General features: G+C 41.6%; 1 protein-coding gene across 3 annotated transcripts in view; it reads left to right on the top strand.

The window, feature by feature from the left end:
- Nucleotides 1-17885, top strand: part of gak (cyclin G associated kinase) — a 36317-nt gene extending 18432 nt beyond the window's left edge. The window contains exons 10-30 of one of the 3 annotated variants that reach the window (XM_030060051.1): nucleotides 1012-1090; nucleotides 3027-3144; nucleotides 4063-4068; nucleotides 6330-6379; nucleotides 6620-6768; nucleotides 7001-7123; nucleotides 7253-7386; nucleotides 7725-7919; nucleotides 8075-8192; nucleotides 8651-8730; nucleotides 9051-9244; nucleotides 10642-10800; nucleotides 11585-11751; nucleotides 12406-12664; nucleotides 13332-13526; nucleotides 13620-13757; nucleotides 14063-14149; nucleotides 14770-15042; nucleotides 15515-15663; nucleotides 15907-16083; nucleotides 16439-17885. In XM_030060051.1, coding sequence (XP_029915911.1) covers nucleotides 1012-1090; nucleotides 3027-3144; nucleotides 4063-4068; nucleotides 6330-6379; nucleotides 6620-6768; nucleotides 7001-7123; nucleotides 7253-7386; nucleotides 7725-7919; nucleotides 8075-8192; nucleotides 8651-8730; nucleotides 9051-9244; nucleotides 10642-10800; nucleotides 11585-11751; nucleotides 12406-12664; nucleotides 13332-13526; nucleotides 13620-13757; nucleotides 14063-14149; nucleotides 14770-15042; nucleotides 15515-15663; nucleotides 15907-16083; nucleotides 16439-16540 — 2952 coding nt within the window. In that variant the 3' untranslated portion in view covers nucleotides 16541-17885. Of the gene's footprint in view, nucleotides 1-1011; nucleotides 1091-3026; nucleotides 3145-4059; nucleotides 4069-6329; nucleotides 6380-6619; nucleotides 6769-7000; nucleotides 7124-7252; nucleotides 7387-7724; nucleotides 7920-8074; nucleotides 8193-8650; nucleotides 8731-9050; nucleotides 9245-10641; nucleotides 10801-11584; nucleotides 11752-12405; nucleotides 12665-13331; nucleotides 13527-13619; nucleotides 13758-14062; nucleotides 14150-14769; nucleotides 15043-15514; nucleotides 15664-15906; nucleotides 16084-16438 lie in introns of all 3 variants that reach the window. The other 2 variants (XM_030060050.1, XM_030060052.1) reach the window with 2 other exon arrangements.
- The last annotated feature ends 243 nt before the right edge of the window (nucleotides 17886-18128 follow it).

Below are 18128 nucleotides of genomic sequence, written 5' to 3'. Positions count from 1 at the left end.
CGCCAGACCATTCCAAACAATGGATCATTTCATTTGTTGTTCCCCAAAGATTTCCTCCCTGAAGGTGGACAGCAAACGGTGTGCAGCAATACATGAGAAATTTACAGTGGTCCTGTCTATAAGCTTTGAAAATCACTTTTTTTTTTTTCCTACATGAGGCCCTTTTGCTGTTGGTGGTAAATGTGTGCAGAGTGAAGGCAGATTTGGAAAGCACTGATCTGATTTGGGTTAAGAAGGGGTTTCTCTGCTGGACATAAGGAGATTATATTCCTTCTCCTCCTCCTCTCTCTCTCTCTCTCTCTCTCTCTCTCCCTCCTGCTCTTCTTCACACAGAGAGAGGAAGACAAGCATAGGGAGACGTAGACTAAGATCAGAGAGCAAAGACCAAGCAAGGAAAGAAGAAAGTTGGGAAATAAAAGGGAAAGAGATACAATGAGAGGAAGAGAAAGAGGGAAGAAAGAAACGAGAGCAGAGGCGGGCTGGCTGTCATAAGTGGGACCAAGGGAACAAGACAGACCACATTTTTTTTTTAATTCTTTGCTGCAAGATTGTTTATACTGGCTACTTCGTAGGACTCGGACACTGCTTGAGCTTTTTTTTTTCTTTCCAGTTCAGTCAGTGACAGAGCAGAGCATTGGACCCACAACTGCGCTCCCAGGATTTGTCTGATGCTCTTTTTCTGTCCCCCCACATGTTGTTATCTCTATTTTTTTCTACCAGCCTTTATAAGGATGTGATTTTATTATTACTATTTTATTTGTTATTCTTATCTTACTTTACTGTCTAAAGTAGCTTCTTTTTTTCGGATGCTTGTACATTTATCTGCCTCGGACCTCTTTTCCAAACTCTCATGCCATCTTCCCACTTGCAGGAGAGTAATTTTTTTGTTATCTCGGTCTGGTACCTTTCGATCACCTTAGTTTTCATGTTATTGACCTGTCGTATGCAATGAGCATGTTGAGTGCGTACTACTGTTGGCGTCCTGTGTTTGACGGATATGAATGTCTGCAGCTGCTGGAGCAGAATGGAGGCTTCGGTAACAATGGAGCGCAGCCGCCCAACCAGATCCAAAACCTTCACAACAATGCTGGTAAGAGACGATGGGACACTGTATGGGGAGAGGGATGGGAGGGGTACGGGGGGGTTGAGTGTTTGTGGGTTATTTTCTGCTTCTCTGCGTATTTGTTTCTACTGTTCAAACTGTACCTGAGGAAGGTGAAACCTCTGATCAGAGCAGGCAATCTCATGTCATTCGCTTTGTGCCCTATATCCAAAAATGTGATGCTTATACTCATGCAGCATTACTGTGGGGCTCGCTATGACAGCCATTGTCCTCCGTCTTCCCCCTGAGATCTCATTAATGCAGACTATCATCAAAATGCCCTTGAGCAAGGCACTTAATAACCAACTGCTCTTTTTCACCAACTATTTTTAATCAGTTGCCATTTGCCACTGCCACATGATCCTCCTTCCTCAACTGTTGACACACACACACACACACTCACATACACACACACAGTCAGTGCCATGCAATGCAGTCATGAATGTCACCTCATTGAACTTAGAGAAAAGGATTACAACTAATGGTATTAGACCGGTTGTTTTCAACCTGACAGTGGGGACCCTCAAGTATTCGAGAGATGATTTTGCAGATTTGCTGATGTATTGAATAAAAAAAATACACACTATTTTGTCTTTGTGATAAATGCCTTTCTCTTCTAACAACCAGTGGCAGCTTCTACACTGCTTCCAGCTGTTAAGTAAAATAGCCTGAAAAAGGAGAGTAAAAATCATTTTGTCAAGAGGTGCCTTATTGTGCATTTGTTCGTTCATTCAGTTATTCATTTGTTTTATTACGATACAGGAAAAGATTAAAAGTAACATTACAAATGTTAAAATGTGTTAAATTTAAACTGGCCTGACTAAAAACTTATACAGTAGCCTGTTCTGCAGCACATAAAAGACATACATACAAAATAAGCAATACTGCAATTACAAACAGTTATAAACAGTTACAACAAAACATCATGATTAAGCAATCCTTCTGTTTCGTTTTCGCAAAGCTGGCCTGCTGGTCTAACTCACCAGAGGCCTTGATTGACAAGTTTTCTACTTTGTGGTGTAGCTTCTATTTTCCTGTGCTTCTCCGCAGTTTAGAAGCTGTATGAATGTTATTTATTCCTAACTTTTTCTCCCCCCCTACAAATTAGTGAAATGGGCACACATTACCCCGGGCATCCCACACAAACAACTGTTCATACAGCTTGCATGTACATATAGGCACACAATCACACAGGCTGTGCACGGTTCATTAAGAGGATTGCTGCACGGTCGGCCAACCATCTGTTGATAGCAGAATGTGTTTGCTCTTGTCGTTATGGAGTGTCTCCAGACTCCTACCCATTCATATGGTCAGCCCTGGCCAATTAATGTGCTTCAGAATGTCCTTTGTTCTGCAAATTCTTACTTTTCAAAAAAGGCAACTGTTGTTTGATTTTTCCCATTGCATTTTCTCCAGGCCAACGTTTTTCATCGTTCACAAATATAGTATAAGCTGTCCTAGACCTTACAATTTTCATTTGTAATTTGAGTGACGTTTCCCTCAAACCCCTTTTTTCGTTGAACTACCTGTTAATGACATTTAATCAGTGTTTAACTGTGACATAATACATACTGCCTTTTCAAACAGAGGGAACATGCCCTTTAGATATTTGATATCCACCATGCTTTAGAGCCAAGCTTATTTTTCACTTTTCAATCATAGTCCCTATTCATCATATTATAAACTACATGGGGATTGTTCATACCGTGGTAGACAACTCTTTCCTCCTTTTCCCTTCCATTAGATTGCTTTGTTTCAAAATACAGACATCACCAAGTTGACCAGCATGCAGTTTTAGGTGTTAACCATGCTCCTGATTTACATGCAATAATACATAAACCCAATGTCAGTGTTTTAAACCATCATGATATCCACAAATTCATCAGTAACCTCTCTTTTTTTCTGTTTTCCCTGTGCTGTATAGGTGTTTATGATCCTGATCAATCAGGCAGCGGCTTTCTAGACATTTTGAAAGGTGGGACAGAACGCTTCCTGACCAACATAAAGGACACTTCCTCTAAGGTCATCCAGTCAGTAGCTAGGTAAGGTGCTGCCCTAATGATTGCCTTGGCAACCAGTCTATGAAGTCAGTCTTTTTATCAGTTATGTGCTTATGATCATCACGCCATTGTAAAGGAATGAGGCAAAAATCTGCTTCTTGAAGCATTTAAATCCACAGTTCTAGCTGTCTGTATTCATGACACTACAAGGACATTTAGATGAAAGCACCTACCAAGTAGCATGCACTCAGTGCCACTTTACTAGGCACAAGTGTACAATCTAACACAATGCAATAAAATGTTCTGCTATGAAGTTTACCTTTATGATGCCTATGATGTTCATCTTGTTGATCCCGTCACTGAGATGTGAATTCAATTATATGTTTGGCATTGAAGTCATAGCTAGTGGTGCTGTTGTACTGGACTGCATTATATTGAGAGGTGTTTCTAATATTCTGTCCCCCCCGGTTGTATATGAGTAAGGAGGACAAAAAATTGGAAACACCTCTCAATATAATGTAGTCCAGAAGAACGCCACTGCAATTGCATTACATTGTACAGGTGTACCTAATAAAGTGACCACTGAGTATATATTAAATACTGTTGATGGTCCAAAACAAATACTCTGGTATTGGCCCCTCTGTCACCAAACCTTTCATTGACAATCATTGTGTTTCATGACAGTTGCCTTGACCTTAGTTGATTTTAGATCTTCATTATGCACCTGGAAGTGGTCAGTGTTTTCATGCATGCTCACTTCTACCCTGCCCTTAGATTTACCTTAATAGCCATGCTGCCCAGACTCACTCAAAGTCAAGGTTTCATCTGGTTAACCTGTCATTGGTTTGTCCATTTGCTTTTGTTTGTTTGGTGGTGGTGGTTGTTTAGTTTATTTTTTTGTTGTCTGTTTTTTTTTCTGTCCCGCATCCCTCATGATCCTACTGTGTCATCACCTAGCAGCCCAAGGTAAATATGGGTCAATGTTGCAGACCTGACTCATGACCCGTTCCGTGTGTGTTCCTATAGTGTGTGTGTGTGTGTTTGATAGAGAGAAAGAGAACCCTACTAAGCCTTATGCTGTGCTTTGTCCGTAATTACACACTGTAATTGCTGACCCTAACAACACTGAATGAATGAACTGAGTGAATGGAGAAAGTGAGGGAAGTGAACAGATAAGTGGCCAATTAAAAGAGAATGGGAGAATGATTGGTAAATGGAAGAAAGTTAAATGTGACCTCCACAAATGATGAAGGAACGCTTTAGGCCAGTCATTATCAAGATGCACCATCCCTCCAAGTTTCATTAAAATTGGACCAGGTGTGTAGCAATCCTTGTTTTCTATAGTTTGTAATTTGGATGTTAAACTACAGAACCTACATTACACCAATCCATGTATATTTTAAACACCAGAACATTGTGACTAAATGCACTCACACCAGTGTTGTCTGAGATGTCACGTTTAAGACTAAAACAAGTTTCTTGTGAAATGGACATGATGTAGGAGTTATGGCCTTTAAAAACTAAAAATTTAAACATTCAATAATTAGTGTAATATCTTTAAATGCCAGAATACAGTGCAGAGATCCATTATCCCTTCAAGATGAGTCAAAATCAGAACAGCTTGTCTGTGATATTACCTTAAATATTACCTTAGATGTTGTGTCCTGACAGGCTGAGAGTCCTATCCATAGCCCTCCTTGCCTCAATTTCATCACGAGTTGTAAAAACAGTTGCATAGATAATTGAATGGTAAAATGAAGGATGAATGAGTGAACGAGTGACTCTTGAGGAGATTTGATTACCCCCCCACTGTACACTAAACCAGCATTCTAGCTACTTGTGTGTCTTAACCAGCATCATGTGTGCCCTAACTCCATACAGACACAATGAAGAATCATCGGCATAGATGGATTAACTAGTTTAGCATTATAACTTGTTTGTGTGTCCCTAATGTTTGGAGAGTAACTGGCAAAAGTAAAGGGGGCTGTGCGCTAACTTTGCTTGGTTTTTGCTTGTCATTTTTCCAATCCGATTAATGTCAGAATGCCATTTTTCTTTGCTTTTATTGGTTGTTGTAAAATCCAGTGCAGCCTACTTCTTAGATGATGTCAGTAACAAATGAGAGTTAACAGCAAGGTGGCATAGTCAGTAAGGCGGCCATCATTCAACAAGAAGGCCTATATTTATTCCTGGGTTATGGCAAGCATCTACCCCGGTGAAATGCCCTTAAGCTTTTAGCTCACCGCCCCAGTGCTTAAGCTGTAGCTGTATAGTTTGTCTAGATGTAGCTGTTCCGCCTATAAATCAGTAATCCTGTTGAAGCAAAAACTGAAGAATGGTGCCCTGATGTTGATGAATATCAGGTATCTGCTATCTGAAGGCATATGTAGCCTAAACTGATTCCTTTCTGAATAATTGCTGTTCTTAATTTCTTTTCAAGTGATTTTGAAATGAAAGTGATTTTACCGGTAATCTTGGTTAAATCCAGTGGTAGTAGTTTTCTTTAAAGTGTTGGTTTTTGGTAAAGGTGACATGAAGCATCCCTTGAAGTCTTGTCTTGTATCATAATGTCTATCACTGCTGTGTGTTACCTGCAAATATAAGTATGTAGGTTTTCTTAAGGCCCTTTTTTTTCTTTTTTAATACTGGACCAGGCGTCATGCCGGTCTACTCCTCCACCCTCATCCATGACAGCCTGGCATGCATCTCTTCCCCACTGTCCCTCTTTGAGCAGTGAAGAGCAAGGCATTCAGCTCCGTTTTGAACGAGCTTGATCTTACTAAGATCTTGTTTTGAGGCGCTAGACCAGGTTGCTTGGCAGTAATCAATGGTAAAACAAAAGGTTGTATTAATTGTGGAATTATTATCTCTGTTGAAATACCTACCATGCCCCTCTCCTGTAACAATACTGCAGACAGCTCTTTCTCAAACGTTACAAAAAGGAACCAGATTTTTCATTTTTAACTTTTGGCAGCAATAAAGCAAGCAAATCCTAAACTTTTTCAAAAAAGTTTAGGAAACATAGTTTCTCCTGGGGACAGAGCACCGCAGTAGTTGAACAAGCTCACAGAAGAAAAGTGTGACTTCTGTGATGGTTATATTTACATTTTCTCCCATAGTGTAGTCAACTCTTTTTTGTTATTTAAATAGTATCTTGCACTCTGTACTATGCTGTCTACGTGCTGCAGATAAATTCATGAGTGTGCCATTTGTGTTTTCTCTCACAGCTATGCCAAAGGGGACCTGGATATTTCATACATCACCTCCAGAATAGCAGGTAGGCATCGTCCTCTGCTCAGTGATCAATCTAAACTTCAACCTGGACAGTATTAGAATTGAAAGAAGATGTGGGAGTTGCGGGGGAGGCTGTAAAACAGTGCATTGCTTGTTCTGCAACTATTAGTCTGAGTCATACATCCCAAATGTTGCCATTCAGAAAAACTGTACTGTTGTTTTTTTTTTTTTCCTTAGTTAATTTGTTGCATGTTTCCTTGTGTGTGCTTTTGTGTGTGTGTAGTCATGTCATTCCCAGCAGAGGGGGTCGAGTCAGCGATAAAGAACAACATTGAGGACGTTCGCCTGTTCCTAGACTCACGTCACGCCGGCCACTATGCTGTTTACAACCTCTCCAAACGATCCTACAGGCCTTCACGATTCCACAACAGGGTACGAATGAGAAAACACCCAAGCATGTGTGTCTGAGGGGGAAGTTATCTCCATAGCTAAATTCTAGTAAATTTTGCCTGTGGCTGATAAGTTAACCCACTCTATCAGCCGCACATTTAGAAGTTCCTCTTTTCTATACTTGGCTTGTAGAGGAGTCAAAATGGCTGGTGAATATTGGGACTGACTACCCATTAAGCATTGTAAATAAAGGTTCTTAACCTTGTGTGTGTAGGTTTCCGAGTGTAACTGGCAGGCGCGTCGTGCCCCGAACCTCCGCAGTCTCTACAGTGTGTGTAAGAACATGCACCTGTGGCTCAAACAGGACCAGAGGAACATCTGTATAGTCCACTGTCTGGTTAGTAGCTTCTCTTTTCTTCTTCTCTTCTCTTCTCTTCTCTTCTCTTCTCTTCTCTTCTCTTCTCTTCTCTTCTCTTCTCTTCTCTTCTCTCATGATGTTTTTATTGTCTCTTGTTTCTCTGTACAGGATGGCAGGGCAGCATCGGCTGTGGCGGTGTGTTCATTCCTGTGTTTCTGTCGTCTGTTCACCACGGCTGAAGCTGCCGTCTACATGTTCTCCATGAAGCGCTGCCCACCTGGCATAGCTCCCTCACACAAGAGGTTCGCACACATACATGCACATCATCCTGTAATCGGGGGAGCATTTCTCAATAGACTAGGGGGTTGTTACAGTTGTGGCCAGATCGTATGCATACCAATACAGTTATAATGCTTGTAAAATTGACAATTTCTGAGTTAATCCTCTCTTTTAGATTTTGGTCATAACCCACAGTTCAGTTTCAGTTTATTCCCGTTTATCCAGTTCACATTTACAGACTATGAACTGTAAAACCAAATGGTTGTTACTTTTTTAACATCTGAGTTTGTCCGTAAGAAAGATATTTTGCCGTTCTGTGAACATGCCATCTTGGTTTTGATTTGGTGGTTGTTTTCTGTAGGTATATAGAATATATGTGCGACATGATGGCCGAGGAGCCCATCATCCCCCACTGCAAGCCCATAGTGATCCGCTCCATTGTCATGACGCCTGTGCCGCTCTTCAACAAGCAACGCAACGGGTGTAGGCCGTTCTGCGAAGTGTATGTTGGAGACGAGAGGGTCCTCACCACGTCGCAGGAGTACGACAAGATGAAGTAGGTTTTCACGAATACTTGAAAATGTCATGGGTAAATTATATGATTGTGAAGCATGGATGTTGCTGAAAAAGAATATGCTCCCTCAGTCAGATTTCCCTGGATAAAGTTGTTCTTTTCTTTCACACTCTCATCTGCTCGCTCTCTCTCTCCAGGGATTTTAAGATGGAGGACGGGAGAGCAGAGATTCCCCTCAATGTGACAGTCCAAGGAGATGTGCTGGTGGTGATCTACCACGCTAGATCTACTCTGGGAGGACGCCTGCAGGCCAAGGTACACTTACAGGCTGATGCAAACACACAGAAACATGCAGGTGTATACACACACATAAACTTGCAGGCACAGACACACAGTTTATACCTGTATGAACATGTTGGTGAATACACTCGTATATACACCCTGATGGGCTAAGGGTCATGACTCTTGCTTTCTGGTGTAGTGTAGACCTTAGCATAAGCACACATACACAAAATATTCTCAGCAAATGTGGTGTTCATTAGTAATGCAGTCATGCTGTACTATGAAACATTAGATGCAGCTAATGTTTCACAGACTGTGCTGTGAAATATCTATGTGAAAACATTAATAGAACTTGACACTGTACTTTGTACTCATTGTAAGCCTCCGTGCCGGTGCTGTCATCTAAATGCAAAATGTGTATTTAAAGGTGTATGCAAGGCAATTAAAGGTGATTAGGGATAAAGTGAACATTTAAGTCTATTTTGTTTCAGATGGCATCCATGAAGATGTTTCAGATCCAGTTCCACACAGGCTTCGTCCCCAGAAATGCCACCACCGTCAAGTTTGCCAAGTATGTCTACAGTCTTTGTGCAATACACGTACATTGCTAAGATCATTCATTCACTGCTCAAGCTTCCTACTGGCAAACATCTGATAATTTTAACTCACTTTCGTAAGGCCTAGCAGCTAAGATGACTCATAACCTGAAGAGTAACTATTAATCATCATAGTTCATGCAGTGAACTTTTTCTTATTTTAATGCCAGAGGTCATTTTGTCAGTCATGACACTATTTTTTTTAAATGGTATATATATCGTTTTGGAATCGAGCTCTTAAAATGTTCTCTTTCTCACTTCCCTCCTCTTACCCATCCCTCTCTTTTCCCATCAGGTATGATCTGGATGCCTGTGACATCCAGGAGAAGTACCCGGACCTGTTCCAAGTCAACCTGGACATTGAGGTAGAACCCAGGGATCGACCCAGCTCCAAGACCCCTCCATGGGACGGCTTCCACACCAAGGGACTCAACCCCAAAATCCTTTTCTCCTCTCGGGATGAGCAGCAGGAGATCCTCAGCAAGTTTGGTAGGTGTTTTCACTTGATGGATCCCTGTCTCCATAGGCTCTGCTCAGCACAAGGTCGGCCTGGGTGTGTTATGGTTTAGTCTTTACTTTGAGTCTCCATTTATGAGCATGTAGGCAAAGGAGAAGCAGGATTTGAAAACAATGAGCTTCTTTTCCACACTGTAAATTTAGAACAGTAAAGACAAGATTACAGTGTTATTGTTGTCTTCCAGTATCTTACTTTGTGAAATAAATAAGTTACACTTAAAAATGCTGCACATAATGATTCCAAGTTATACAGCAGGTTTTCTGTTTAGTATCAGTCGTCCCTCCTGTTGGAGCTTGGGGGCAGCTTGAGCAGGCTCCTGCCAGGTCGTGTTACAAAGCCTGCTCTGTGGTCCGGTTTGGTTTAGCCAGGTTCTAAAGAAAGAGGAGACGCTGGCTTTGAGCCAAATAGGCCGCAACATGGCCAAACCCTGGTGTGTGAGGACAAGTCAGCAGTGAGAGGTGAAACCAGTACTTTCCATGGAATTTCAAGGATGGCTTGACCCTCAAGTGGCTAACTGGGGTCATATCTGATCTCAGACATTTACTTTTATTCATATCTTTAATGGTTAATTCTTTGATTAGTCCAAAATTTCTTGACTTTGTCAATCAGTTCGTCAATAAATCCATACTTTTTTTCAGATTTCTGCCTTCATTTGGGATGATGGCAACATTTATGTTTGAACTGTACACTGTCCATTTTGAATAAAATAAAATTGAAAATTGAAATTATGTTTTGACATGTCACTGGAGTCATATGTGAACCCAGTCAAAAGCAACGAATATCGCCTTTGTTCCTTGATCAAATTAATCTTTATAAAAATCCAGATTTCTCTAAGGACAAGATGTCAAGTGACACATATTCACAGAGAGAGGAGAAGGGGACTTTTGTGGGAAGTTTTTCCCAATTTCAAAATATGAATAATATTTGTTTTAAATTATCACTAAATATGCCATAATTGTAATAAATTAGATAATTGTAATACATTGGATGTATTACAATTATCTACAATTAGATAATTGTAATACATCCAATGTCTGTAACCTCTCTAATGACTTCAATTAAAAAAAAAAAAAAATCTTTCTTTTTTTTCCTTTTTCATTCATTTTAAACTGAGGTCTGATCTGACCCCAGTTGGGCATTAGTGGGTGTGAAACATATTGGTCGATTGAGGGTTAAATAGACAAGCTGTGTGATGACTTCACATGGATTTTATTTACCATTGTTTGTTAGTGTGACATATTATTGTGACTTTTCTGTTCTGAGTTATTATATAATTTAGTTTCTGCTCTGTAGAAAATACAGAAAATAATTTGTTTGCTGTTGTCTTCATTTTTTCAAATGAAACCTTTGATCCTTACCCCCTTCCTAGGTAAGCCAGAGCTTCCCCGCCAGCCAGGTTCCTCGGCATTTTACGACTCCGAGTCGGCCCAGCCGGCTCAGACTCCTGAGGACTGCAGTGTGACTGAAGAGTCTCCTGTCAGCGCTGAAACCAACTCCAACAACTTTTTCCAGACCCTGGACTGGGACGGTAAGAGATTTTCAATACCAGGAAAAAACAATCAGTTTGTAATGATGACACCCCAGGGAATAATGCTCAGACCGGTTTAACATGTAGTTGGTACACAGGTAAACTTTGTCTGAGATGATTTTCCCCCTTCAAATACAATTTGATGCTATTCTGAACAGGAAGGCTGAAACTACAAAAAAAGCTCTTCCTGTTAGCCTCACTTTGCTGTCATGATGCTTTTTACTTGAATGAAGGACATGATAGGCTTAAGCCCTCTGGAACATATATATTATATTTTCCAGATATTCCAGTAATATTGATTTTTGTGTTATTTCTTGTGTTGATTATGTTTAAACAAAGAGACCAGACATTGCATTGCCAGACATTGCAAATTAGCTACGACTATAGTTGCTATGTTGCAAGGTATCATATTTATGTTCAATGCAAATGTATCTGTCCTGATCAAATAAACATTAAATAAATAATAAATAAAATAAATATTATGCAAAACCCTGCCAATAGTGGCAGCTCTGAAAGAAGTTGGATAGTTGAGTGGGCATGAATGTTTGTTCTTCATTAATGTGCTGCTCCATTCACACTTACTCATTTCCACACACTCACACCTGGGCAGTGTTATTGTTTAGTGCCTTGCTCAAGGATACCTCGGCAGTCATTGCTGAAGGACAGGAGAGAAATTCTCATTCTCTCTCCCTGCCCAGATTTTCCCATCAGGATTTGAACTGGAAAAACTTTAAAATCCAGTGCTCTAAAACTTCTGTTAACCAGCCTCATCACTCTTTTCCAGATGGAAGTGGCCACCAGGACGCCTCAGACAGTCAGGGAGGCGGGACCCTGAATGACCAAGACGACCTGAGCGACCAATCAGACGGGGAGTCCTATTCTTACTCTGCTCCCGGTGGGGAGCCGCTGTCACGCGACCCCAGCGAGCCGCTGTTTGATGCTGACTTCCAGGTGGGAAACTTGAACGTTGCTTTGATTAATGATCATGTATTCTCGCTTTACAGGCTGTACTACATGACTGATTGTATGAAGTCTAGAGGTTGTAAGTGTTTTACTTGACAGAGCATCCATTTATTACAGATTCATTAGAAATTTGGTTAACTATTCTTTTCTTCTCTAATACTAAAACTCAATCAAATACCATACACAAGAGACCAAAACAATATTCCACATGAAATTTTGCAGTGTGGATATTTCACATTTTTGCAAATGTGCCATCTCAAAGTTTAACAAGTTGGGAAACAGAGGTTCGGAAGAGCAAGTTGCAATTAAGATGCTGTTGTATCATTTGTTTTATATACAGATATGGATATATAGATATAGAAGCCACAATGTCTGATTAATTCCAGAATGAATCATCTACTTTCAGCATTTTACTCACCTAACTGAGTGTTAGAGAAGAAAAGAAGCCTTAGGTGTTGCTTGGCAGTCACAAAAGTATCTGTTACATTGGACAAAGCAGTCAGCTTTAACCTGAATTTGGCAGGTGTTGATTTTCGTACTCAGGTACAGATAGTGTTTCAGCCCTCAAATCTGCCTTATTTTTTCACTCTTGCCTCCCCCCATCCATGATTTTCCTTGCTCTTCTTCCCGTCCTTGTTCCAGACTCCCCCTCCTGCCCAGGAAGCCCCTGCCAGTGACACAGCGGACCTCTTAGGGTTGAACTCTGACCCTGGACCTCATCCTGCATCCTCCTCCTCCGCCTCTGCTCCTCATGACGGAGTCCAGGCAGGCCTGAAAGCTTCTTCCAGCAACAGTGACCTCCTTAATGACTTGTTTGCTCCCCCTGCTGGTCACACTGGTGCAGTGCAGGAGGATTTGTTCTTCAGTGGGACACCTAGTGGGACAGCACCAGCTGCAAAAAGTAAGAGTTCACTCTTTGGCTGAACAATTAATCGAAAAATTAGCGAAATCGCAGTATGGACAAAATATTGCTGTAAATAAAGTATTATAGTGTTACAGAAATGCCCTGGCCTCCAAATTGTTTTTTTCCAGATATAAGAAAACAATATTATCAACTTTTATGCCAGCATTTGGTTTTCAGGAATAAGCATCAAAGTTTCCAAATGGTGGATATCTCAAATTTGACTTAACTTCAAAAGTCACTTTGTTTCTAATGTAGTGTAAAATGAGTTAATAATCAGGGCAAGAAACACTTCTACTATTTTACCAGACAAAAATGAATAGAAAATTACACCAAGATGATGGGTGGTTGCCTGACAGTAGCTGAATCAAACTTATTCACACACACACACACACACAGCAGATGTTAATTTCCTACCTGTCGAGATGTTTGGTGGTGGCTCCAGCAAGTCTTATGTTTCACAAAGTGCATTTGAGCCTCAGTTCCATCACATAGCTAAATTGGATTGGTTACCTTGGTTCCTTACTGTGGCTCTGTCACATTGCCCTTTGCAAGTAAAAAAATAATGTCAATGTTAATAAAATGTCCTTATCTTTCATTTCTAGTGTTAAAACCCTCCAATTCTTTGTCTTCCTTTCTTCCCTCCACATCTCTGTCTGTCCCACAGCCATGGCTGACCCGTTTGATCCGTTTGGGATGGGCTCCAGCTCCAGCACTGGCTCTGGGTTGGGTTCATCACGGCAGGCCTCGGGACCTGACCTGTTTGAGGATTTGTTGGGCTCTGATACTTCTGGTACCAGCGGGTTCAGTTCAGCACACAGTAACCCTCCACCTGTGTCCAACACCAGCCTCTTCAACCTCAGTAAGTGCAAGACATTAAAGCTCATCTGTATAAAAACATTTCTTGTCTTTCTCAGTCCAAGTTAATGGCCGTTTTGTGTTTGTGTCGTAACAGATAAGCGATTGAATGACCCTCCTAAGATGACGTCATCAGCCAGCCAGCCTGACCTGCTGGGGGGTTGGGACAGCTGGGCAGCCAGCACCACTGCTGGCATGAGCACCACCACCAACAAATCCAATTACACCAACACAGGTATGTGGAGGAACTTTTTTTGGATTTTGTATGCACATTTAGCAAGCCTCGCAGCTCTTTTGTGTTTTATTTCTTCAAGTTATAATAAGCTAATGTTCAAATGCAGTTGACATTTAAAATTATCCCTCCACTGAGTTTGTGTCACAGCAGAAATGGCTGGTGAACTGGGGATGCACCAGCCACAATGTGTCATCACTTTACCTGTCCATATGTTGTTGCACCCCTTGGACAGTTCTTTTAGATTGATGGGTTTTTGTAAATAAAATGATTGAATTCTAAAACACATTCTCATGTGTCCTGTGTAGCTCCTGGAGTGTCATCCATGTCAAAGGCCAAGTCTCAAACCTTTGATCCTTTTGCTGACTTAGGAAACCTGGGGTCCAATTTACCAGGTAAGAGGCCTGCTCAGTTGACAAGTTGCCTATAATGGTGGTAATATGCCAACAGCAAGCAGGGAACTGGGCAGGCAGCCTATTTTTGACGGATCAAATCTTGATAGAGTGGCAGTAGTATCCAGAAACACTTATGTAATCCTCATGCCAGTAAATGTGCAAAAAAATATATCTTTTGTCAAGTCTAAGGTGTAGTACAGCTAGACATCAGACAAAACTTTCTTAGACAACACCTGACACCTTTAAGTCCAAGAAGAAGAGCAGTTTCATCTGATGTCTGAGAACTGACTTTCTGGTTACTTTCACAAGTTACCAGTCATCACTGACTTTTTCTACACTGAAAATTATATCTGACTTGTAAATACAGTGACAGTAGCTGGTAATCATTGCTGTGTCTCAGCCACAATGGTTGATGTCCAGAAATATTAGTTTCCTACAGTGTTGTTTGTGTTCAGAAGTCTGGATGTCTACAAAACAACCACTGTAATCCAGCCTGCAGTAAATAACATGTTCTTACAAATTGTGCATAGTTAGATGGATAGACAGATAGAGTAGATTCATAATGTAGCTTGACTGACCGCTAATCATTTCTCCTCCCTTTTCCTCCAACTCTCCTCCAGCTTCCTCCAGCACTAGTTTTTCTGGCCCTGCTTTCAGCTCCAAGGCTCCTACCTCCTCTGCTAAACCTCAAGGCCAGTCCTGGCAGCCTGGAAGACCCAGCTCAGCCCAGAACAAACCCTGGATGCCTGGTGCGGGATCTGGATCGGCACCTAAAATGCCGTCATCCTCCCAGCCTGCTTCAGGCTCACAGCCCTCAAAACCGAACTACAACCTCAGCTTCTCCAGCGTCATCGGAGGAAGAGAGGAGAGGGGAGTCCGTGCACCTGGATTCGGTATGTTTGAAATTAGTTATGATCTTAATATGACATCTTAAGAGCAGTAAAATATTTTTTCCTAAATTTACCAGGACTAATGATTGTGACTATTGATCATGATCACAATTTGAGTCCCGATATGGACAATTCCCTGACTTAAAGTTTCCTAATGGATTCTTTGAATGTGTTAACAATTTTGTGTGTATATCAAGACTATATAAAAGCCACCAAAATATATATTATTACTGTATTAAATATCTCAGGTACTGTTTGTGATACAGACAGTTCCTCTTAGGTATCATGCCAAAGTACAGCAGTCAGTGAACAAGCAGCTGCAGCTTCTATGTGGGCTACATCTGTATCTCTGACATGCAACAGCATCTCAAGGCATTTCATTCAGTGGTTCATTTAGATCCCCTAGTTTAATTTCTTTACTTTTTCAGTATTTTGATACCATAGCTTCAGTTCTCTGTATTGTGTTGTGATGCAGGCCCCAAGCCCAAGGTGAAGGAGGATGATTTTGAAGACCTGCTGTCAACTCAGGGATTTGCCTCTAAGCCTGATAAGAAAGGACCGAGGACCATTGCAGAAATGAGGCGACAGGAGATCTCTAAAGAAATGGATCCCCTCAAATTACAGGTTTCCAACAAAATACACCTGCACTTAAGCACCCTACACTTAAGCACTTGCATGTCACTCTCAAAATAGACATTGCAGTGTGAATATTTTTCCAATATCATGGAGCCCTAGTCTTCAGTGTGTTATGCTTTCCAAAATACACTTTCTTTAGGAATAGACACTAGCTTCCAAGGTAGGACCCCGTTGTGTGTACCTTTTTCCATACTAAAAGACCCTTTTATTGTCTCGCTGTCTGTACTGTAGATCTTGGACTGGATCGAGGGGAAGGAGCGTAACATCCGAGCACTGCTGTCAACTCTTCACACTGTGCTGTGGGAAGGTGAAACACGCTGGAAACCGGTGGGCATGGCTGACCTGGTCACACCAGACCAGGTGAAGAAGTACTACAGGAAGGCCGTGCTGGTCGTCCACCCAGATAAGGTACAGTATAATGCCAGATCTTTTAGGCATTTAGCCAGGCAGAACAAATCAGGCCATGTAGTGAGTTCCACCATCTATCAGCCATGTAGGTTTATAAAATACAATAGGACCTCACAAGTATGGCTGGTTACCTGCCAAAGTGTCTCAAAAATTAGATCAACTTACCAGCCACAGCCACCAGGCAGTCCTCGAGTAATCAGTTCTATAAATCATAAAACATCTTGCATTAAAATGTGTTTTTGGTTTATATTGTTGTAAAACTCAAAGATGTAAACAGCAAATTCTCTTATTCATGAAGATTTTTATTCATCAAGATGCATATTCTCTTGCTCTGTCTGTCTTTGTCTGCCTCCAGGCAACAGGCCAGCCTTATGAACAGTACGCTAAGATGATCTTCATGGAACTGAACGATGCCTGGTCAGAGTTCGAGAACCAAGGATCCAAAGCACTCTTCTAAAACCCTGGTGTGGGTCAGATTGGACAGGACTGAGCCCACATTGGGCCTTAGGGGACGCAGTGCCTCTGAGAGGTGTCCTCTCTACCATTCCCTTCACCCCCACCCCCCCTTCCCTCTTTACTCGTTTCTTCATTCTTTCCTTCTACAATCGAGGGAAGAGACATTTTGCCTCTCGCCTGGCTGCAGTGAAAATTTCCTCGCGGGCCCATGAACAGTCAGTTCAAACCATCATGACCGTCTGAAAACTCACTGCCTACCTTCACGACTGCCTGTGTGGTGCTGCGATTGACATCGGGAGGGATAGATGGAGGGATGACAGACAATCACAGAACGTGGAATGAAATCAGATGTTACAAGGACTTTGAAAAGAAGCAAGCTGATTATTCTGAGGATAGTATACAGATGGAAAGATTATAACCATACACCTGCCACCAACCAAATGCTGGTAACTTTTGGCTGTGGCTGTTAGGTTTGCCTACTTTACTAGCCACTTTCGCGGGTGATAAATCATTTAGTTGCCTCAAAAAACACAACTGAAAGTGTCGGCTGAACCTTGGAACGTACCAACCACAGCAGCCTGTAGACACAAGTTCCTTTCCTGCCCCTAATGCAGTAGCAGGGTTAAAATCTCCCTAAACTTTTGGGACAAGGAGGTGCTTGGGGTGCTGATGATGACATTTGATGTTACTTTGAAGTGCCACTGTTGCACCTTTAGGGGGCACACATGGGTTGGGTTGCACTTAAGCTATTTCCTCTCCAGAAAGACAGACAGGCCTGCCAGTCGGCCGAATGCCTGCTGAACACACTACTACTAGTAGTGCTACTACTACTGTTAATACTACACACTCCTTCAACATTAAAACCTACAACCTGAGCTGCTAACCTCTGAAGAAGGTGATGCGCTTGTTTTGAACCCCCAAATTGTCCCTAGTGGATAGGAGCTCTTTGTTGAAATGTTTCTTTTAGCCGAAATGTTGATGATTCCACCAACTCAGGCTACACTACGTAGCAACCACCCACCCCCCACCCCCATCACCTAACTTCTGAGCAACCTTCAGGGTATGTGCTTCAGTTCTACATTGGGGCAGTCACAGTCAGGTGGGGCTCTTATTTTGAAGTGCTCTTTCCTTGTAGCAGAAACGGTGAGGGATCCTCCTGCTCGGGCTACGCTTAGTGGCAAACTAAATCCCATAGCAGGGCTCACGCTGGTCATCGCTTTGATTGACAGGCATTTTACGCATCGCAGTCATCATCTCATCCTCTAACAAACCCCTCCTTTTGCCGCAGTAAGCCCCGCCCACCGCCAGCACCCAGCTCTGTGGGCAGTTTTTTTTTTTTTTTTTTTTTTTTTCTTTTTTTTTTTTTTGTGGGCAGATAAAAAGTGAAGGAACAAAAAGAGAATATGCTGGTTTAATCTGGTTGCTATTGATTTTACTTTTTTCTTGTGCTTTCCTTTTTTTGTTTGTTTTGGTTGATTCTACCTTTTTATATTGAGGTTTTTGTCACAAGCAGTCATTTATTCATCACTTAAGTGTAAATATTATCATCCGTGAAGTGGCTTTGTCGAGCTCACAGACTGGGAAATTGA

This window comes from Myripristis murdjan, chromosome 9 (genome assembly GCF_902150065.1).
Source record: "Myripristis murdjan chromosome 9, fMyrMur1.1, whole genome shotgun sequence".
NCBI classification, from domain to species: Eukaryota; Metazoa; Chordata; class Actinopteri; order Holocentriformes; family Holocentridae; genus Myripristis; species Myripristis murdjan.
This window is presented reverse-complemented; position numbering and strand designations above follow the sequence as displayed.